At 43.4% G+C, this 14,269-nt stretch overlaps 1 protein-coding gene across 3 annotated transcripts in view; it reads left to right on the plus strand.

Moving 5' to 3' along the window:
• The window catches only part of LOC139376440 (mediator of RNA polymerase II transcription subunit 24), a 33,737-nt gene that overhangs the window by 6,091 nt on the left and 13,377 nt on the right, over nt 1-14,269 (plus strand). The window contains exons 4-20 of one of the 3 annotated variants that reach the window (XM_071119042.1): nt 1,191-1,229; nt 1,346-1,419; nt 1,728-1,951; nt 4,435-4,546; nt 4,651-4,801; nt 4,964-5,077; nt 5,213-5,266; nt 7,981-8,066; nt 8,183-8,269; nt 8,515-8,614; nt 8,922-9,064; nt 9,260-9,297; nt 9,421-9,503; nt 9,899-10,077; nt 10,361-10,460; nt 10,775-10,950; nt 13,084-13,348. In XM_071119042.1, the coding sequence (XP_070975143.1) occupies nt 1,191-1,229; nt 1,346-1,419; nt 1,728-1,951; nt 4,435-4,546; nt 4,651-4,801; nt 4,964-5,077; nt 5,213-5,266; nt 7,981-8,066; nt 8,183-8,269; nt 8,515-8,614; nt 8,922-9,064; nt 9,260-9,297; nt 9,421-9,503; nt 9,899-10,077; nt 10,361-10,460; nt 10,775-10,950; nt 13,084-13,348 (2,025 nt within the window). The remainder of the gene's footprint in view (nt 1-1,190; nt 1,230-1,345; nt 1,420-1,727; nt 1,952-4,434; nt 4,547-4,650; nt 4,802-4,963; nt 5,078-5,212; nt 5,267-7,980; nt 8,067-8,182; nt 8,270-8,514; nt 8,615-8,921; nt 9,065-9,259; nt 9,298-9,420; nt 9,504-9,898; nt 10,078-10,360; nt 10,461-10,774; nt 10,951-13,083; nt 13,349-14,269) is intronic. The other 2 variants (XM_071119043.1, XM_071119044.1) reach the window with 2 other exon arrangements.

The raw sequence follows: 14,269 nt of genomic DNA on the forward strand, positions 1-14,269 counted from the left end.
AAACTGCAAATTCTACTTTTGTGACTAATCGTTATTGTGGATCGTTTTCAGCAGGAGGAAGGACACAACTTTAGCAAACGTATAGATAGATATGTATTATGTAGAACAAACATGCCTCTGATTCTAAGGAATCATGTCAGTTCTGTTAATGGCATTTCTATCTGCACTGTACCTAAATGTTTTTGTACTAAACATGCCCACTGAGCTGTAGAAGATCCCCGCTCTGCCCATCGCTTGTCTGTCTGGAAAGCTTCCTCAACTGAAAACGTGTGGTGGGCAGGGTCGGCCCAGGCTGACCCCACCCACAGCCCATTACCGCCCGTTCCGTGGCGAGGGGTTTCTCTAGCTATTAGAGCGTTTGGCCAGTAACTGAAAGGTTGCTAGTTCAAATCCCCGAGTTGACAAGGTGCAAAATCGGTTGATGTGCCCTTGAGCAAGGCAATTAACCTTAATTGCCCCAGAGTCACTGTTGATAATTGCAGACCCTGGCCGTTACCCCATTCTCCAAGGGTGTCTCATGGAGAGTGAGATATGCAAAAAACACATTGTGAAATAGGACAAACACAAACACCTACCCAAATGAATATTATAAAATCTGTGTTCCAAGGCCTTCCTGTGTTCCATGAATTTACACAGTATACACTTTCACAACCAGCGGCAAGACGACAGCTGAAATAATATTATTTTGCATACGTTGTCAGAAAGTGATTTTATTGGAGTTCTTCCCATTGTTTCCCATGGCACTTGACCATTTTATATAATAATCAGAACTGTTTCTGGTGTACATGGCACCGTTGTAATCATTGACCAGCAAAACATAGTTGCAAACCTCACCCTTTCTGTGTTATCATGTTTGGTTCAGGAGCTATGACACAAAATAAATGTTTTTGTTATGACGGAGTGGAAAATGTTCAGCAGGAGGCGTTTCTGCGTTGGCTCCATATCTGAAAATGTTCCGGGCCCCAAACAGTACAAGTGTACTAAGTTTCATGCTTTTATGAAAAAGTGAACATATCACGTTTCATATTGCTTGGACTAATATAAGATCTGTCTTTGGTTGTTGTCATATTGAAGGGTTAATCTGCATATTCTTCCCATGGTAGGCAAGACAGTCTAGGAGATTTGCTGGTGGAAAAAGGTGCTTGATTTATGCACAATTATTATTAATGGAAGCCATTGTATTTCCTCAGATGGTCTCTTATTCAAGTGTTCTCTTAGCCATCAGTAAGGTGAGTTGGGTTCCTCTTTCTGTCACTCTGGCCAATAACAACTGTCTGACTGCTACCAGACATGCATGCTTTCATCGGATGACAACTTGTCTGACATGCTCCTTTTTGTTCCGAAGTTTGATGACTTCTCCAGAGAGCTCTGCGTCAAGTCCCTGTTGGAGATCATGGACATGTTCTGCCACCGTCTCAGGTACTACACACTTGCTATATCCCGTCCCACTCCCATCCTGTTATATTCTTCCTTCCTTTAAATTTGACAATGGTGTTAGCCCTAGAAAATGTTTCATCCTGGCTCTGCTGAGAAAGAGATGCAACTTTCTTTTTTTTATGTGTTAAATATGGTTGAAGCACTAATAGTTATGAGTCTGCTGGTTGAATGATTATCTCAGAGCGTCAGAGCGAGTGCATTTCTGACATCAAGTCATCTTTCACATAGAAAAATAATACCCCAGAATAATCCCAAACATCAATTCTAACCCCACCCACCCTACATCCCAGCTGCCACGGGAAGGCGGAGGAGTGCATCGGGCTGTGCCGGGCCCTTCTGGGTGTGGTAGTGTGGCTCCTGACGGGCTGCGCCTGCTACTGCGAGAGGCTCAGGGAGCTGGGGCCGTCGGCCAGCACAGAAGCCAACCTGAGGGCCTGCCTGGAGAGGCTAAGGGAGTTGGTGAACAGCCAGAAGAACAGGGCCCTAGTCCACATCGCTCGCCTGGAGGACCAAGGTCAGTTGGGGGATACAGAATCTTCTAAGAGGTTTTCCTATAACTAAACTCAGCAAAAAAAAGTGTCCCTTTTTCAGGACCCTTTCAAAGATAATTAATAAAAATCCAAATAACTTCACAGATCTTCATTGTAAAGGGTTTAACCTGTTGCGACGAGCAATCCCGTATCTGGGAGCGTAATTATAGCCTCAAGCTCATTACCATAACGCAACGTTAACTATTCATGAAAATCGCAAATGAAATAAATATATTAGCTCACAAGCTTAGCCTTTTGTTAACAACACTGTCATCTCAGATTTAAAAAAAAATGCTTTTCAACCATAGCTACACAAGCATTTGTGTAAGAGTATTGATAGCTAGCATAGCATTAAGCCTAGCATTCAGCAGGCAACATTTTCACAAAAACAAGAAAAGAAAAAAAAAATCATTTACCTTTGAAGAACTTTGGATGTTTTCAATGAGGAGACTCTCAGTTAGATAGCAAATGTTCAGTTTTTCCAAAAATATTATTTGTGTAGGAGAAATCGCTCCGTTTTGTTCATCACGTTTGGCTGAGAAATAAACCCGAAAATTCAGTCATTAAAACGCAAACTTTTTTCCAAATTAACTCCATAATATCGACAGAAACATGGCAAACGTTGTTTAGAATCAATCCTCAAGGTGTTTTTCACATATCTATTCGATGATAAGTCACTCGTGGCAGTTTGGTTTCTCCTCTGTTCAAAATGGAAAAATGCGCGCACCTGGAGATTACGCAATAGTTTCGACGGAGGACACCGAGCGGACACCTGGTAAATGTAGTCTCTTATGGTCAATTTTCCAATGATATGCCTACAAATGCGTCACAATGCTGCAAACACCTTGGGGAAACGACAGAAAGTGTAGGCTCTCTCCTTGCGCATTCACAGCCATATAAGGAGACATTGGAACACAGCGCCTCAAAAATCTGTCTCACTTCCTGTATGGTTTCTTGGTTTCACCTGTAGCATTAGTTCTGTGGCACTCACAGACAATATCTTTGCAGTTTTGGAAACGTCAGAGTGTTTTCTTTCCAAAGCTGTCAATAATATGCATAGTCGAGCATCTTTTCGTGACAAAATATCTTGTTTAAAACGGGAACGTTTTTCATCCAAAAATGAAATACTGCCCCCAGAGGTTCAAGAGGTTAAACACTGTTTCCCATGCTTGTTCAATGAACCATGAACTATTAATGAACATGCACCTGTGGAACGGTTGTTAAGACCCTAACAGCTTACAGACAGTAGGCAATTAAGGTCACAGTTATGAAAACATAGGACACTAAAGAGGCCTTTCTACTGACTCTGAAAAATACCAAAAGAAAGATACCCTCTGCATGAAGGTGCCTTAGGCATGCTGCAAGGAGGCATGAGGACTGCAGATGTGGCCAGGGCACTAAATTGCAATGTCTGTACTGTGAGATGCCTAAGACAGCGCTACAGGGAGACAGGACGGACAGCTGATCGTCCTCGCAGTGGCAGACCACGTGTAACACCACCTGCACATGATCGGTACATCCGAACATCACACCTGCGGGACAGGTACAGGATGGCAACAACAACTGCCCCAGTTACACCAGGAACGCACAATCCCTCCATCAGTGCTCAGACTGTCCGCAGTAGGCTGAGAGGCTGGACTGAGGGCTTTTAGGCCTGTTGTCTGGTGAGGACCTGCCTTACATCACCAGCAACAACGTTGCCTATGGGCACAAACCCACCGTCGTTGGACCAGACAGGACTGGCAAGAAGTGCTCTTCACTGACGAGTCGCGGTTTTGTCTCACCAGGGGTGTTGGTCGGATTCGCATTTATCGTCAAAGGAATGCGCGTTACATCGAGGCCTGTACTCTGGAGCGGGATTGATTTGGAGGTGGAGGGTCCGTCATGGTCTGGGGCGGTGTGTCACAGCATCATCGGACTGAGCATGTCATTGCCTGCAATCTCAATGCTGTGCGTTACAGGGAAGACCTCCTCCCTCATGTGGTACCCTTCCTGCAGGCTCATCCTGACATGACCCTCCAGTATGACAATGCCACTAGCCATAATGCTCGTTCTGTGTGTGATTTCCTGCAAGACAGGAATGTCAGTGTTCTGGTGAGTCTGAGGAGGAGATGCACTGCAGTACTTAATGCAGTTGGTGGCCACACCAGATACTGACTGTTACTTTTGATTTTGACCCCCCCTTTGTTCTGGGACACATTATTCAATTTCTGTTAGTCACATGTCTGTCTAACTTGTTCAGTTTATGTCTGTTGTTGAATCTTGTTACCTATATTTACACATGTTAAGTCTGAAAATAAATGCAGTTGACAGTGAGAGGACGTTTCTTTTTTTGCTGAGTTTACATGTAGTTAGCTGCATATTATTTTGATAAAACTGAAATGACAATGTATTCATATTGTTGTAGCATTTGATTTGAATGAATTTCATTGGTATGTTTGACTCCACATCATATATGTTTCCAAAGCTTCCTGGACCAATGTGGAGCAAGCTTTGATCAAAGTGACAGAGGGGCTCAACAGTCTGACCAATCAGACACTGAGAGGCAAGCTGGAGGAGTGCATTTCATTGGTGAAGAGGTGAGAATGTAGCACTTATGGGGTACAAGTCAATGGCCTTTGTAAACAATAATTGAAGCCACGATGGCTGTTTTTATAATCATCTGACCAATCTTCCCCCTCAGTATTCCTACGATTCTGTCTGAACAGTCAGACCCCCCGCACCACTCGTTGTTCCCGTCGGTCCACGCCTTCATCATGCTGGAAGGAACCATGAACCTGACAGGGGAGACTCAGCCACTGGTGGAGCAGCTCATGATGATCAAGAGGATGCAGGTGAGCCTTAATTGGGCTAGAGTTAACGTATGCAAAGCATATGCAACTTTCACTTTTGAGTTTCGCTTTTATTTGAGGGAAGTTGTAAATCCGTTTACTTCCTGAATTGACTGAATTGAAATGGAATATTGACCCCCAAGCCCGGTGCATTCCCCTGTGCAGCGTATCCCTGCGCCGCTCTTTGTGTTGGAGATCTGGAAGGCGTGTTTCACTGGCCTCATCGAGTCACCAGAGGGCACCGAGGAGCTCAAGTGGACCGCCTTCACCTTCCTTAAGGTACTTCTCACAATGAATGCCAGATAGTTACAGTATATAAATGTTTCATGGTCCCTGGAGCAAGCATTTGAATGTTTTCTTTTCATTGGAGCTCATGAGATGAGCTCATCTTACTGACCATCCTCTCATCTCTAGATCCCCCAGGTTCTCCTCAGGCTAAAGAAGTATCCCCAGGGTGAGAAGGTACAGGTATAGTACTGAGTTATTCTCTTTACATCCAAAACAATCAATGGTTATAAGATCTGTTTCAAGTGTATTTACTAGTAATATACATTGGAAATATGAAAGGGGTAATCGTGGGGCTATGCATTCTGTGGAAAATAATAGACGACAACTAACCATGCACAGAGTTGCATTATTTTCCTGAGAACGCACAGAGCCCCGAGTTGGTTATCCCTTTTATACCAAGGCTGTAATTGAACACATTTGCTGGTAGAAATGCGTTCCAAAGCTCCCTGAAGTAGCTAGCAAGTTTATGGGATAGCTGCAGTAGTTGCCTTGGTAACCAAACAGACTTGCTAGCTTGGTTAACCAAGCCGTCCGTCCTAGCTTGCTATTATGAAAATCGAATTAAGCAATGCCAGTAATATTTTCAATTAGACTTTTTTTGCTTTCAAAAGCAGCTCAAACATTGAACATGTAAGAATGAACTTCATAGCCATTGAATTATGCCGTGTATTGTAGGGAAATAATGCACGCTCTAGAACAGGGGAGGTACTGCAGGGAGTCTGCAGACAGATAGATAAATAAATGAAACCACAAACGTTATTGAATACAGGGCTGACCACTTTTGAAGATACTTTGTAGTGAGATCTCTCCTGAATGTGGGAGTATGGGCGTCCCGTCCTTGGAAAAATACGGTTTTAAAGCTAATTTCCTGCAATTCATATTTTCACATGGCCCATGACCAGGGTGGAATCAAATGTTTTAAAAATCACAGGTCAAGTGTATTTAGGATTCTTTTAAAGTTGAATATACACTTAAAACACACCGACTTGGTTTGAAGTTACTTTGAAATGATTTGGGCATGAAATTTAGAGTATGCTCTCTGGGGAACATATAATTATGTTGGTTTTTGGTTAGAAAATGCTAATATTAATGGTTGGTTGAAGTGGCTAACCATAGGATGGTTTGCACTCTCTCCTTGTCCATAAGAAAATCATGTAAATATGTCTTTCATTTGGGTGAACTATCCCTTTTTAAAGTAGGACCGTAGAAAAAAGAATCATGCCAAGAGGTAGCTCTCCGAGGAGGTTGGCCATCCCTGATCTATGTTTCCCAAATACTGGGGGTTTGAATATGTTCATCTGACAAATTATCCCACATTCAAGAAAAATCTAATGAATATCACTCTTCAGGTGGCTGAGGCTGATTTGCAAAACCTTGCCATCTTGCCTACATCAGCAAGCTCTTTTATTATTTCTGCCTAGCAGCTTGTGCACAGTATAAAAATGACAAACTAGGATAAGGGGCATTTCAATATAGCCTATTCTCATTTTATTACTGGCTATCTTCATCACTGTCCAGCACTCCCTCAAAAAAGATTTCTATATTTTCAAAGACACACGTTGGCATTAGATTTAAAATAACCTAATTACACCAGCAAAATTGGTTAGAAGTGAAATAATACAACTATGGGGAATAACAGTAGTGTTCTTGCTGAGATGAGCACACAAATTAGTCTATAGTTTAGCCCATTGTAGGGGATGGGAATTGTTCTTTTGACTTACATCAGCTATTGTGAAAGACCAAATAAATGAAAAGGATAATAAAATCTCCTGAAGACCAGATGAGACAGCCTGCTCCTACACCCAACCCAAAATATATTTCACTGTATTGTTGTCCCCACTAGAATCAGTTACACAATCTGTTAGAGCCAAATAATGCTCATCATACAGTTATACAAGTCAGGTCAGAATTCCTGCTCAATGCTGCCTTTTCCTTGTTAGACTAATGGACCTAGTGCTGAATTGCAAATGAGCACATGGGGTGAATAATGTGGCCTTGCTGCTCTTAAGATAATTTAGTTCATAAACTGTGATCAGCGGCGAACAAACGTGCCTGTCCAGTCTGCCGTGGCTGCTCTCATTTTTTTTAAAAGCTTGTGATTTCAAAGCAATTTGGAGGTTCAGTTGAAAACCTAACGGGCTGAATATACACTGTATATCCGAAAATAAATAAAAGCAGTAGGCCTACTTTTTCCAATGTGAAATAAGAGACGTGATGTGTGAAGAGCATGTCTCACGCCCAATGTGTGGAAGTTGGCATCACTGTTGAATATTATTAACAGCAGATTAAACAACCTTTGGCAAAAGGATCCGTGGGAGAAGTCTAAAGTGTCTAATACAATACAACGCTGTCATTATTAATCTACAATTTATGTTCTTAGTCCTGGTAAACATGGGCCTGGGAAGCTCAGTGATATTGGTATTCACAGTATTTCACTAATTATCCATTTGTGAATTCAATACTTGTATTTCCCCCCATTTTTTTAGTTTTTGTACATAAATGCACTGTAATTTAAGCTTTAACACTGCAAAGTTTTCTCTCTGCCTAATGGCAAAATGTGAAGAATTGCAGCATATTTAACTTAAACTGCAACATTTTCTCTTCGTTGCCAAGACATGGGCCTTTAAAATGTTACTTCCCAGGGCCGACACTTGGTTTTTCCGGCAATGCACTGCCAAAGTCAGAGTAAAACTCTTGTTTTTATCTCACTCAAGTTTTGTTCTGATTATGAAGGGGTTGCTGATGAATTTGCTAGAATGCCCTTTAAGCCAATCAGAAACGAGTCTTCAACAATACCATCGTATAATACTCAATATTAATCACCATATGAATGTAAGATAGTGAAGAGTGCTGGTCTAGTCTCTGTCTTGACATGCATTATGGTCCATCTGCAGCAGGACTTCATGGATGACGTGAACATTGCCTTTGAGTACCTGCTGAAGCTCACACCACTGCTGGACAAGGCGGACCAGAGATGCAAGTGAGTGATAATGGAAAACTGAACAGAGGAAGCATTATGTTATAAGCATGTTTATAACACTCGGACAGGTTATACAGTGTCTGACAAGCTTTTTACTCCATGTCTGTTTTTTACAGCTGCGACTGTCTAAGTATGCTACTGCAGGAGTGCAACAAGCTGTCTCTCCTGTCGGACTCCAACACGACCAACCTCACTTCTAAACGGTACGGGTAGCCATCATGCCCCTTCATATGTGTAACATCACTGAAAGAGAATGATACAGTATAAATGCATCAAGTTTGCCACTAATATCTTTCATTCTGTCTCCTCCTCTCTTTCCTATCACTACATTATTCTTTCTCTCTTTGCTTGTCTGTCAGTGTCTTGCTCTCCTTCTTTCACTCTTCTCTGTTTCCCCCTTTCTTTCTCTATCTCTTGTGTGTAACTTTTTCTTGAGGGCTGAGGACAGGGAGTATGCTCCACGGCTAAAGACTGCAGAAAATGCCAACATCCAGCCCAACCCAGGCCTCATCCTGCGAGCCGAGCCCACTGTCACCAACATCCTCAAGGTCCTCGTTCTCCCCATGCCAACCCTACCTAGCTTTACAGTCAGCGGGAGGTTCTATTTCAACTTGTCTAATAGAAACGCTTGTTGTCGTTTTCCATTTCAAAATGTTTAGCTACAGTGTGCCCTAATGAACACGATGCTGACTTTTATCCTGTACTATATCCCTGAATAATTACTGATGTAAAGACAGTTAGTTCACCTCATCATAAAGCTATCCCAGAGCTCCAACGTTTGCTAAACAACTTCCAGGTCACCCATATCACACTCCCATTACTGTGTTCTATGTCTGTCTTCTCCTTTTGTGTTAGACGGTGGACGCAGACCACTCCAAGTCTCCAGAGGGCCTTCTGGGGGTGCTGGGACACATGCTCTCTGGGAAGAGCTTGGACCTCCTCCTGGCTGCTGCCGCAGCCACGGGAAAGCTCAAGTCCTTCGCCCGGAAGTTCATCAAGTGAGACACACATCAAGCCACTAATAGTCCATCAGGACTGTTCAATACAATTTATTGACAGACTCAAACCATATTACTGTGGAGTCTTTTTTTTTTTTTTTTTTTTTTAAGGGCAAAATTGGAAAATATACATGATGTAAGAGGGGGACAGTGTTTAAGGAGATTATTTATTGATGCTCGGTCTTTGCTTCTCAGGCTGAATGAGTTTCCGAAGCACATCAGTGGAGAAGGATGTGAGTACATGAGTGTTGCTGAGTATGGGACTTTTTGAATAACATTTAACATTACGAGTGGGAGTTTTTAAAACGAATTTGATTTTGACATGGAGTCTCTCTTTTTTTTCTACCTTGTTGTAGCCAAGTCGGCCTCAGTGCGAGCCCTGCTGTTCGACATCTCCTTCCTCATGCTGTGTCACGTGGTGCAGACCTACGGATCAGAGGTTGGTCTCACACCTAGTACTCACGCTATCTATGTAAGTGATCTAGGTCCGTATTCAGAAAGTGTCTCAGAGCAGGAGAGCTGAACTAGGGTCAGCCCCCCCCCTGTTCACTTCTCCTGTAGATTTTGCATCATTGTCCAGCTTTTTCAGCACAGCTCCACTAGGTGGCCAAAACACACAATCGCTTTCTGCTTGTGCTATCTGAATGGCACAGCTGTGATGTCTTTGCCACATTTCTATGATGGATAATATGACTCATGTTACATAAGTTTCATGGTCAGAACCTGTCCCTGGTAGATTTAGATGATATCATAGTTAAATATAACAACAAATTATTCAACAATATCCCCCGCGCCATATTATTATACCATATGACTCTGTTGTGACCCCTCCAGGTGATCCTGTCGGATCCCAGCCCCTCGGGGGAGACCCCGTTCTTTGAGACGTGGCTGCAGACCTGTATGCCAGAAGAGGGCAAGACCCTGAACCCAGACCACCCCTGCTTCAGGCCCGAGTCTGGCAAGGTGGAGAGCCTGGTGGCCCTCCTCAACAACTCCTCTGAGATGAAGCTAGTGTGAGTGATGGGGTTCTATCTTTTCACTCTGGGGTCAGAATCTGACTGGAATTAAGTGTTTCTCTACTGCTGGGTTAAAAAAGAACAGAGGAAGAAGTCCAGGCTATGGTTGAAATGTTGTCCGCCATGTTCAAATTTCTTTTTGAGGAGCATAATTTAAACCAGTGGGGGGGGACATTATTTAAACTGGAGCCCATGTGCACCATCTCTTATCCTTCCTTAAATCTATTTATTGGCATTGTTTTCTTGAAGCTGTACCGATTTATCTACCACTGTGTGTCAGTCAGATGAAGTGGCACGAGATTTGCCTCAGCACGCCGGCAGCCATCTTGGAGGTGTTGAATGCCTGGGAGAATGGCGTGCTCTCTGTGGAGGCTGTACAGGTGAGTCCCGTCTTATGTGTCGTCTATTTTGAGCTCAATACTACGTAGACAGTGAACCGTTGAATCACAGAAATGAACTTGCTCTTGACATAGTGGAAATAGTAGCGTGTAGGTCTAAATGACTGCTGACATAATGGTTAGCGCTTGCATGTATTTCATTTTTGCTCTCTTCCTCATTTAAACCATTCATAAAGTGAATTAATTTGTTGTACAAGTGGCCCGGAAGCATGCACAGAGTTCACACACACTCACTCGTCTTCCCCTCTTGCTCTCTGTCGCCCCCCCCCCCCCCCCCCCTCCCCTCCCGAGTGTAGAAGATAACAGACAACATCAAGGGCAAGGTATGCAGCATGGCTATCTGTGCTGTGGCCTGGCTGGTAGCCCATGTGAGGATGCTGGGCCTGGATGAGAGGGAGAAGCCCCAGACCATGATCCGCCAGCTCATGACCCCGCTGTATGGGGAAAATACTCTGCAGTTCTACAATGAACGGTACACACACTAGACTTGGGTGTCAAATACAGTACCTTTGGAAAGTATTCAGACCCATTGACTTTTTCCACATTTTGTTACGTTACAGCCTTATTCTAAAATTAAATAAATAAAAATCCTCAGCAATCTATACACTTCCCCATAATGACAAAGAAAACTTTACACACAAAAAAGCCTATTTACGTAAGTATTCAGACTCCTTGCTATGAGAGTCGAAATTGAGCTCAGGTGCATCCTGTTTCCATTGATCATCCTTTCTACAACTTGATTGGAGTCCACCTGTGGTAATTTCAATTGATTGGACATGATTTGGAAAGGCACACACCGGTCTATATAAGGTCCTGCAGTTGACGGTGCATGTCAGATCAAAAACCAAGCCACGAGGTCGAAGGAATTGTCCGTAGAGCTCCGAGACAGGATTGTGTCGAGGCACAGATCTGGGGAAGGGTACCAGAACATTTCTGGAGCATTGAAGGTCCCCAAGAACACAGTGGTCTCCATCACCACCAAGACTCTTCCTAGAGCTGGCTTCCCGGCCAAATTGAGCAATCGGGGTAGAAGGGCCTTGGTCAGGGATCACTCTGACAGAGTTCTAGAGTTCCTCTGTGGAGTTGGGAGAACCTTCCAGAAGGACCATCTCTGCAGCACTCCAACAATCAGGCCTTTATGGTAGAGTAGCCAGACGGAAGCCAATCCTCATAAAAAGGTGCATGACAGCCCGCTTGGAGTTTGTCTAAATTCACCTAAAGACTGACCATGAGAAACAAGATTCTCTGGTCTGATGAAACCAAGATTGAACTCTGGCCTGAATGACAAGCGTCACGTCTGGAGAAAACCCAGCATCATCCCTACGGTGAATCGTGGTGGCAGCAGCATCATGCTGTGGGTATGTTTTCAGCGGCAGGGACTGGGAGACTAGTCAGGATCGAGGGAAAGATGAACAGAGCAAAGTACAGAGAGATCCTTGATGAAAACCTGCTCCAGAGCGCTCAGGACCTCAGACTGGGGTGAAGGTTCATCTTCCAACAGGACAACGACCCTAAGCACACAGCCAAGACAATGCAGGAGTGGCTTCGGGACCATGTCTTTGAGTGGCCCAGCCAGAGCCCGAACTTGAACCCGATTTAACATCTCTGGAGAGACCTGAAAACAGCTGTGCAGCAACGCTCCCCATCCAACCTGACAGAACTTGAGAGGATCTGCAGAAGAGAATGGGAGAAACTCCCCAAATACAGGTGTGCCAAGCTTGTAGAGTCATACCCAAGAAGACTCGAGGGTGTAATCACTGCCAAAGGTGCTTCAACAAAGTACTAAGTAAAGGGTCTGAGTACTTCTTTCTTTTTAATAAATTAGCAAACATTTCTAAAAAAGTTGTTTTGCTTTATCATTAAGGACTATTGTGTGTAGATTGATGAGGGGGGAAAAACAATTTAATCAATTTTAGAATAAGGCTGTAACGTAACAATGTGGACAAGTCGAGGGGTCTGAATACTTTCCAAAGGCACTGTACATGTATTTGATTATTTGTTATTTAAATACTCCTTTTCCGTGTATTAGTATTTTCTTATGTGGCCTGACTCAACCACTTCTATTGGAAGTATTTTCAAATGTCCTATAAATAGCCTACTATTTTCAAAACCATTGTTAAATATATGGGAGTGTATTTGAGTATTTTCAAATACATGCCAATACTGTCCAAGTGTATTTCCAAATGCATTCCAATACTCAACTACTTGTCTTTTCAAATATAACATCACAATACTTTGAAAAGTATGTGAAAGTAATTCATATATTTGAAATAGTATTTGAACCGAGGCCTGACACGCACACAGCTCTACACATGCACTGCCACTGGACAATGTTTTTGAACAACCAAAGCATTAGCCTGATTATTTAGCCACTGAGCAGATGTCTAATTAACCAGACAAATTCTAGTTAACACTGACGTTTTAAAAGGGGGTCAGCCGATGATGACGGGAACTGATTGAATGATTAATCACCTTCCTTAGTGTTCAACCCGTTTCACATTGTAATCAGGCAACTCCCATAATTCACCACCAATGTACATTAACCAGACTGAAAATCACAGAAGCACAAGCTCATTAACCCTTCATCTCTCCCTCCCTCCCCCAGGGTGGTGATCATGAGTTCCATCCTGGAGAACATGTGTGCTGACGTCTTCCAGCAGACAGGCCTGGCCCTGCGGCCGCCCATGGAGGGCCAGGAGCCCATCCCCTACCGCAACCTGCTCTCGGCCAAGGAGCCCATCCATGAGGCCCTCCGCAAGCAATTCCGCTCGGTGCTGTGGAAGGGCTGGGTGGACAGCGGCGCGCTACACCTCTTTGAGAGCCTGCTGCACACAGGAGGGGTGTTCTGGTTCACCAACAACCTGGTCAAGGTTAGTGAATGTTATGAGATGGGGTGGGGGTAAAGGGGCGGTTGACCTGTACAACAGTGGAGTTACTGTACTTTGGTCTTTTGGAAACCTTGCAAGGTGACAATGGGCTACGATTTCTTTTGATGTGTTTTCACGCCTACAAGATTTATCAAAGATGGAGCACTAGTTAAACATTGTTATGCTTAATGTCTTATAGCACAATATGAATTACACATCTTTTTTTTTTCTATACAAAGGTATAAAGTCATTCCCTGGTAATCAAATAGCCTATTAGCAAGCATAGCTATACTAGTTTTGACTAATGCAGATGCACTTAATTTACATATCAAATGTAAAGAACAGGGATGCAAACTAGTCACCTTTCTGCAATTTGCCGTTTTGAATCCAAAATAGGTGACATACGTGATTCATGTAGATCCGATGAGAAGTTTGGATCACTACTGGCTGTAAGTGTAGTGATGCACATTGGGAGTAATACTGGCTGTATCCAAGGTTCAGCCAATCCTTCAAATAACAGAATGCAGCACAGCACACAACTGAAGGGAGAAGACAGCTTGCTAGTTACAGCATCAGCACACAACTGAAGAGAGAAGAGACAGCTTTCTAGTTACAGCATCAGCACACAACTGAAGAGAGAAGAGACAGCTTTCTAGTTACAACATCAGCACACAACTGAAGAGAGAAGACGGCTTGCTAGTTACAGCATCAGCACACAACTGAAGAGACAGCTTGCTAGTTACAGCATCAGCACACAACTGAAGAGACAACTTGCTAGTTACAGCATCAGCACACAACTGAAGAGACAGCTTGCTAGTTACAGCATCAGCACACAACTGAAGAGACAGCTTGCTAGTTACAGCATCAGCACACAACTGAAGAGAGAAGACAGCTTTCTAGTTACAGCACAGCACACAACTGAGA

Source organism: Oncorhynchus clarkii, chromosome 20 (assembly GCF_045791955.1).
Source record: "Oncorhynchus clarkii lewisi isolate Uvic-CL-2024 chromosome 20, UVic_Ocla_1.0, whole genome shotgun sequence".
NCBI classification, from domain to species: domain Eukaryota; kingdom Metazoa; phylum Chordata; class Actinopteri; order Salmoniformes; family Salmonidae; genus Oncorhynchus; species Oncorhynchus clarkii.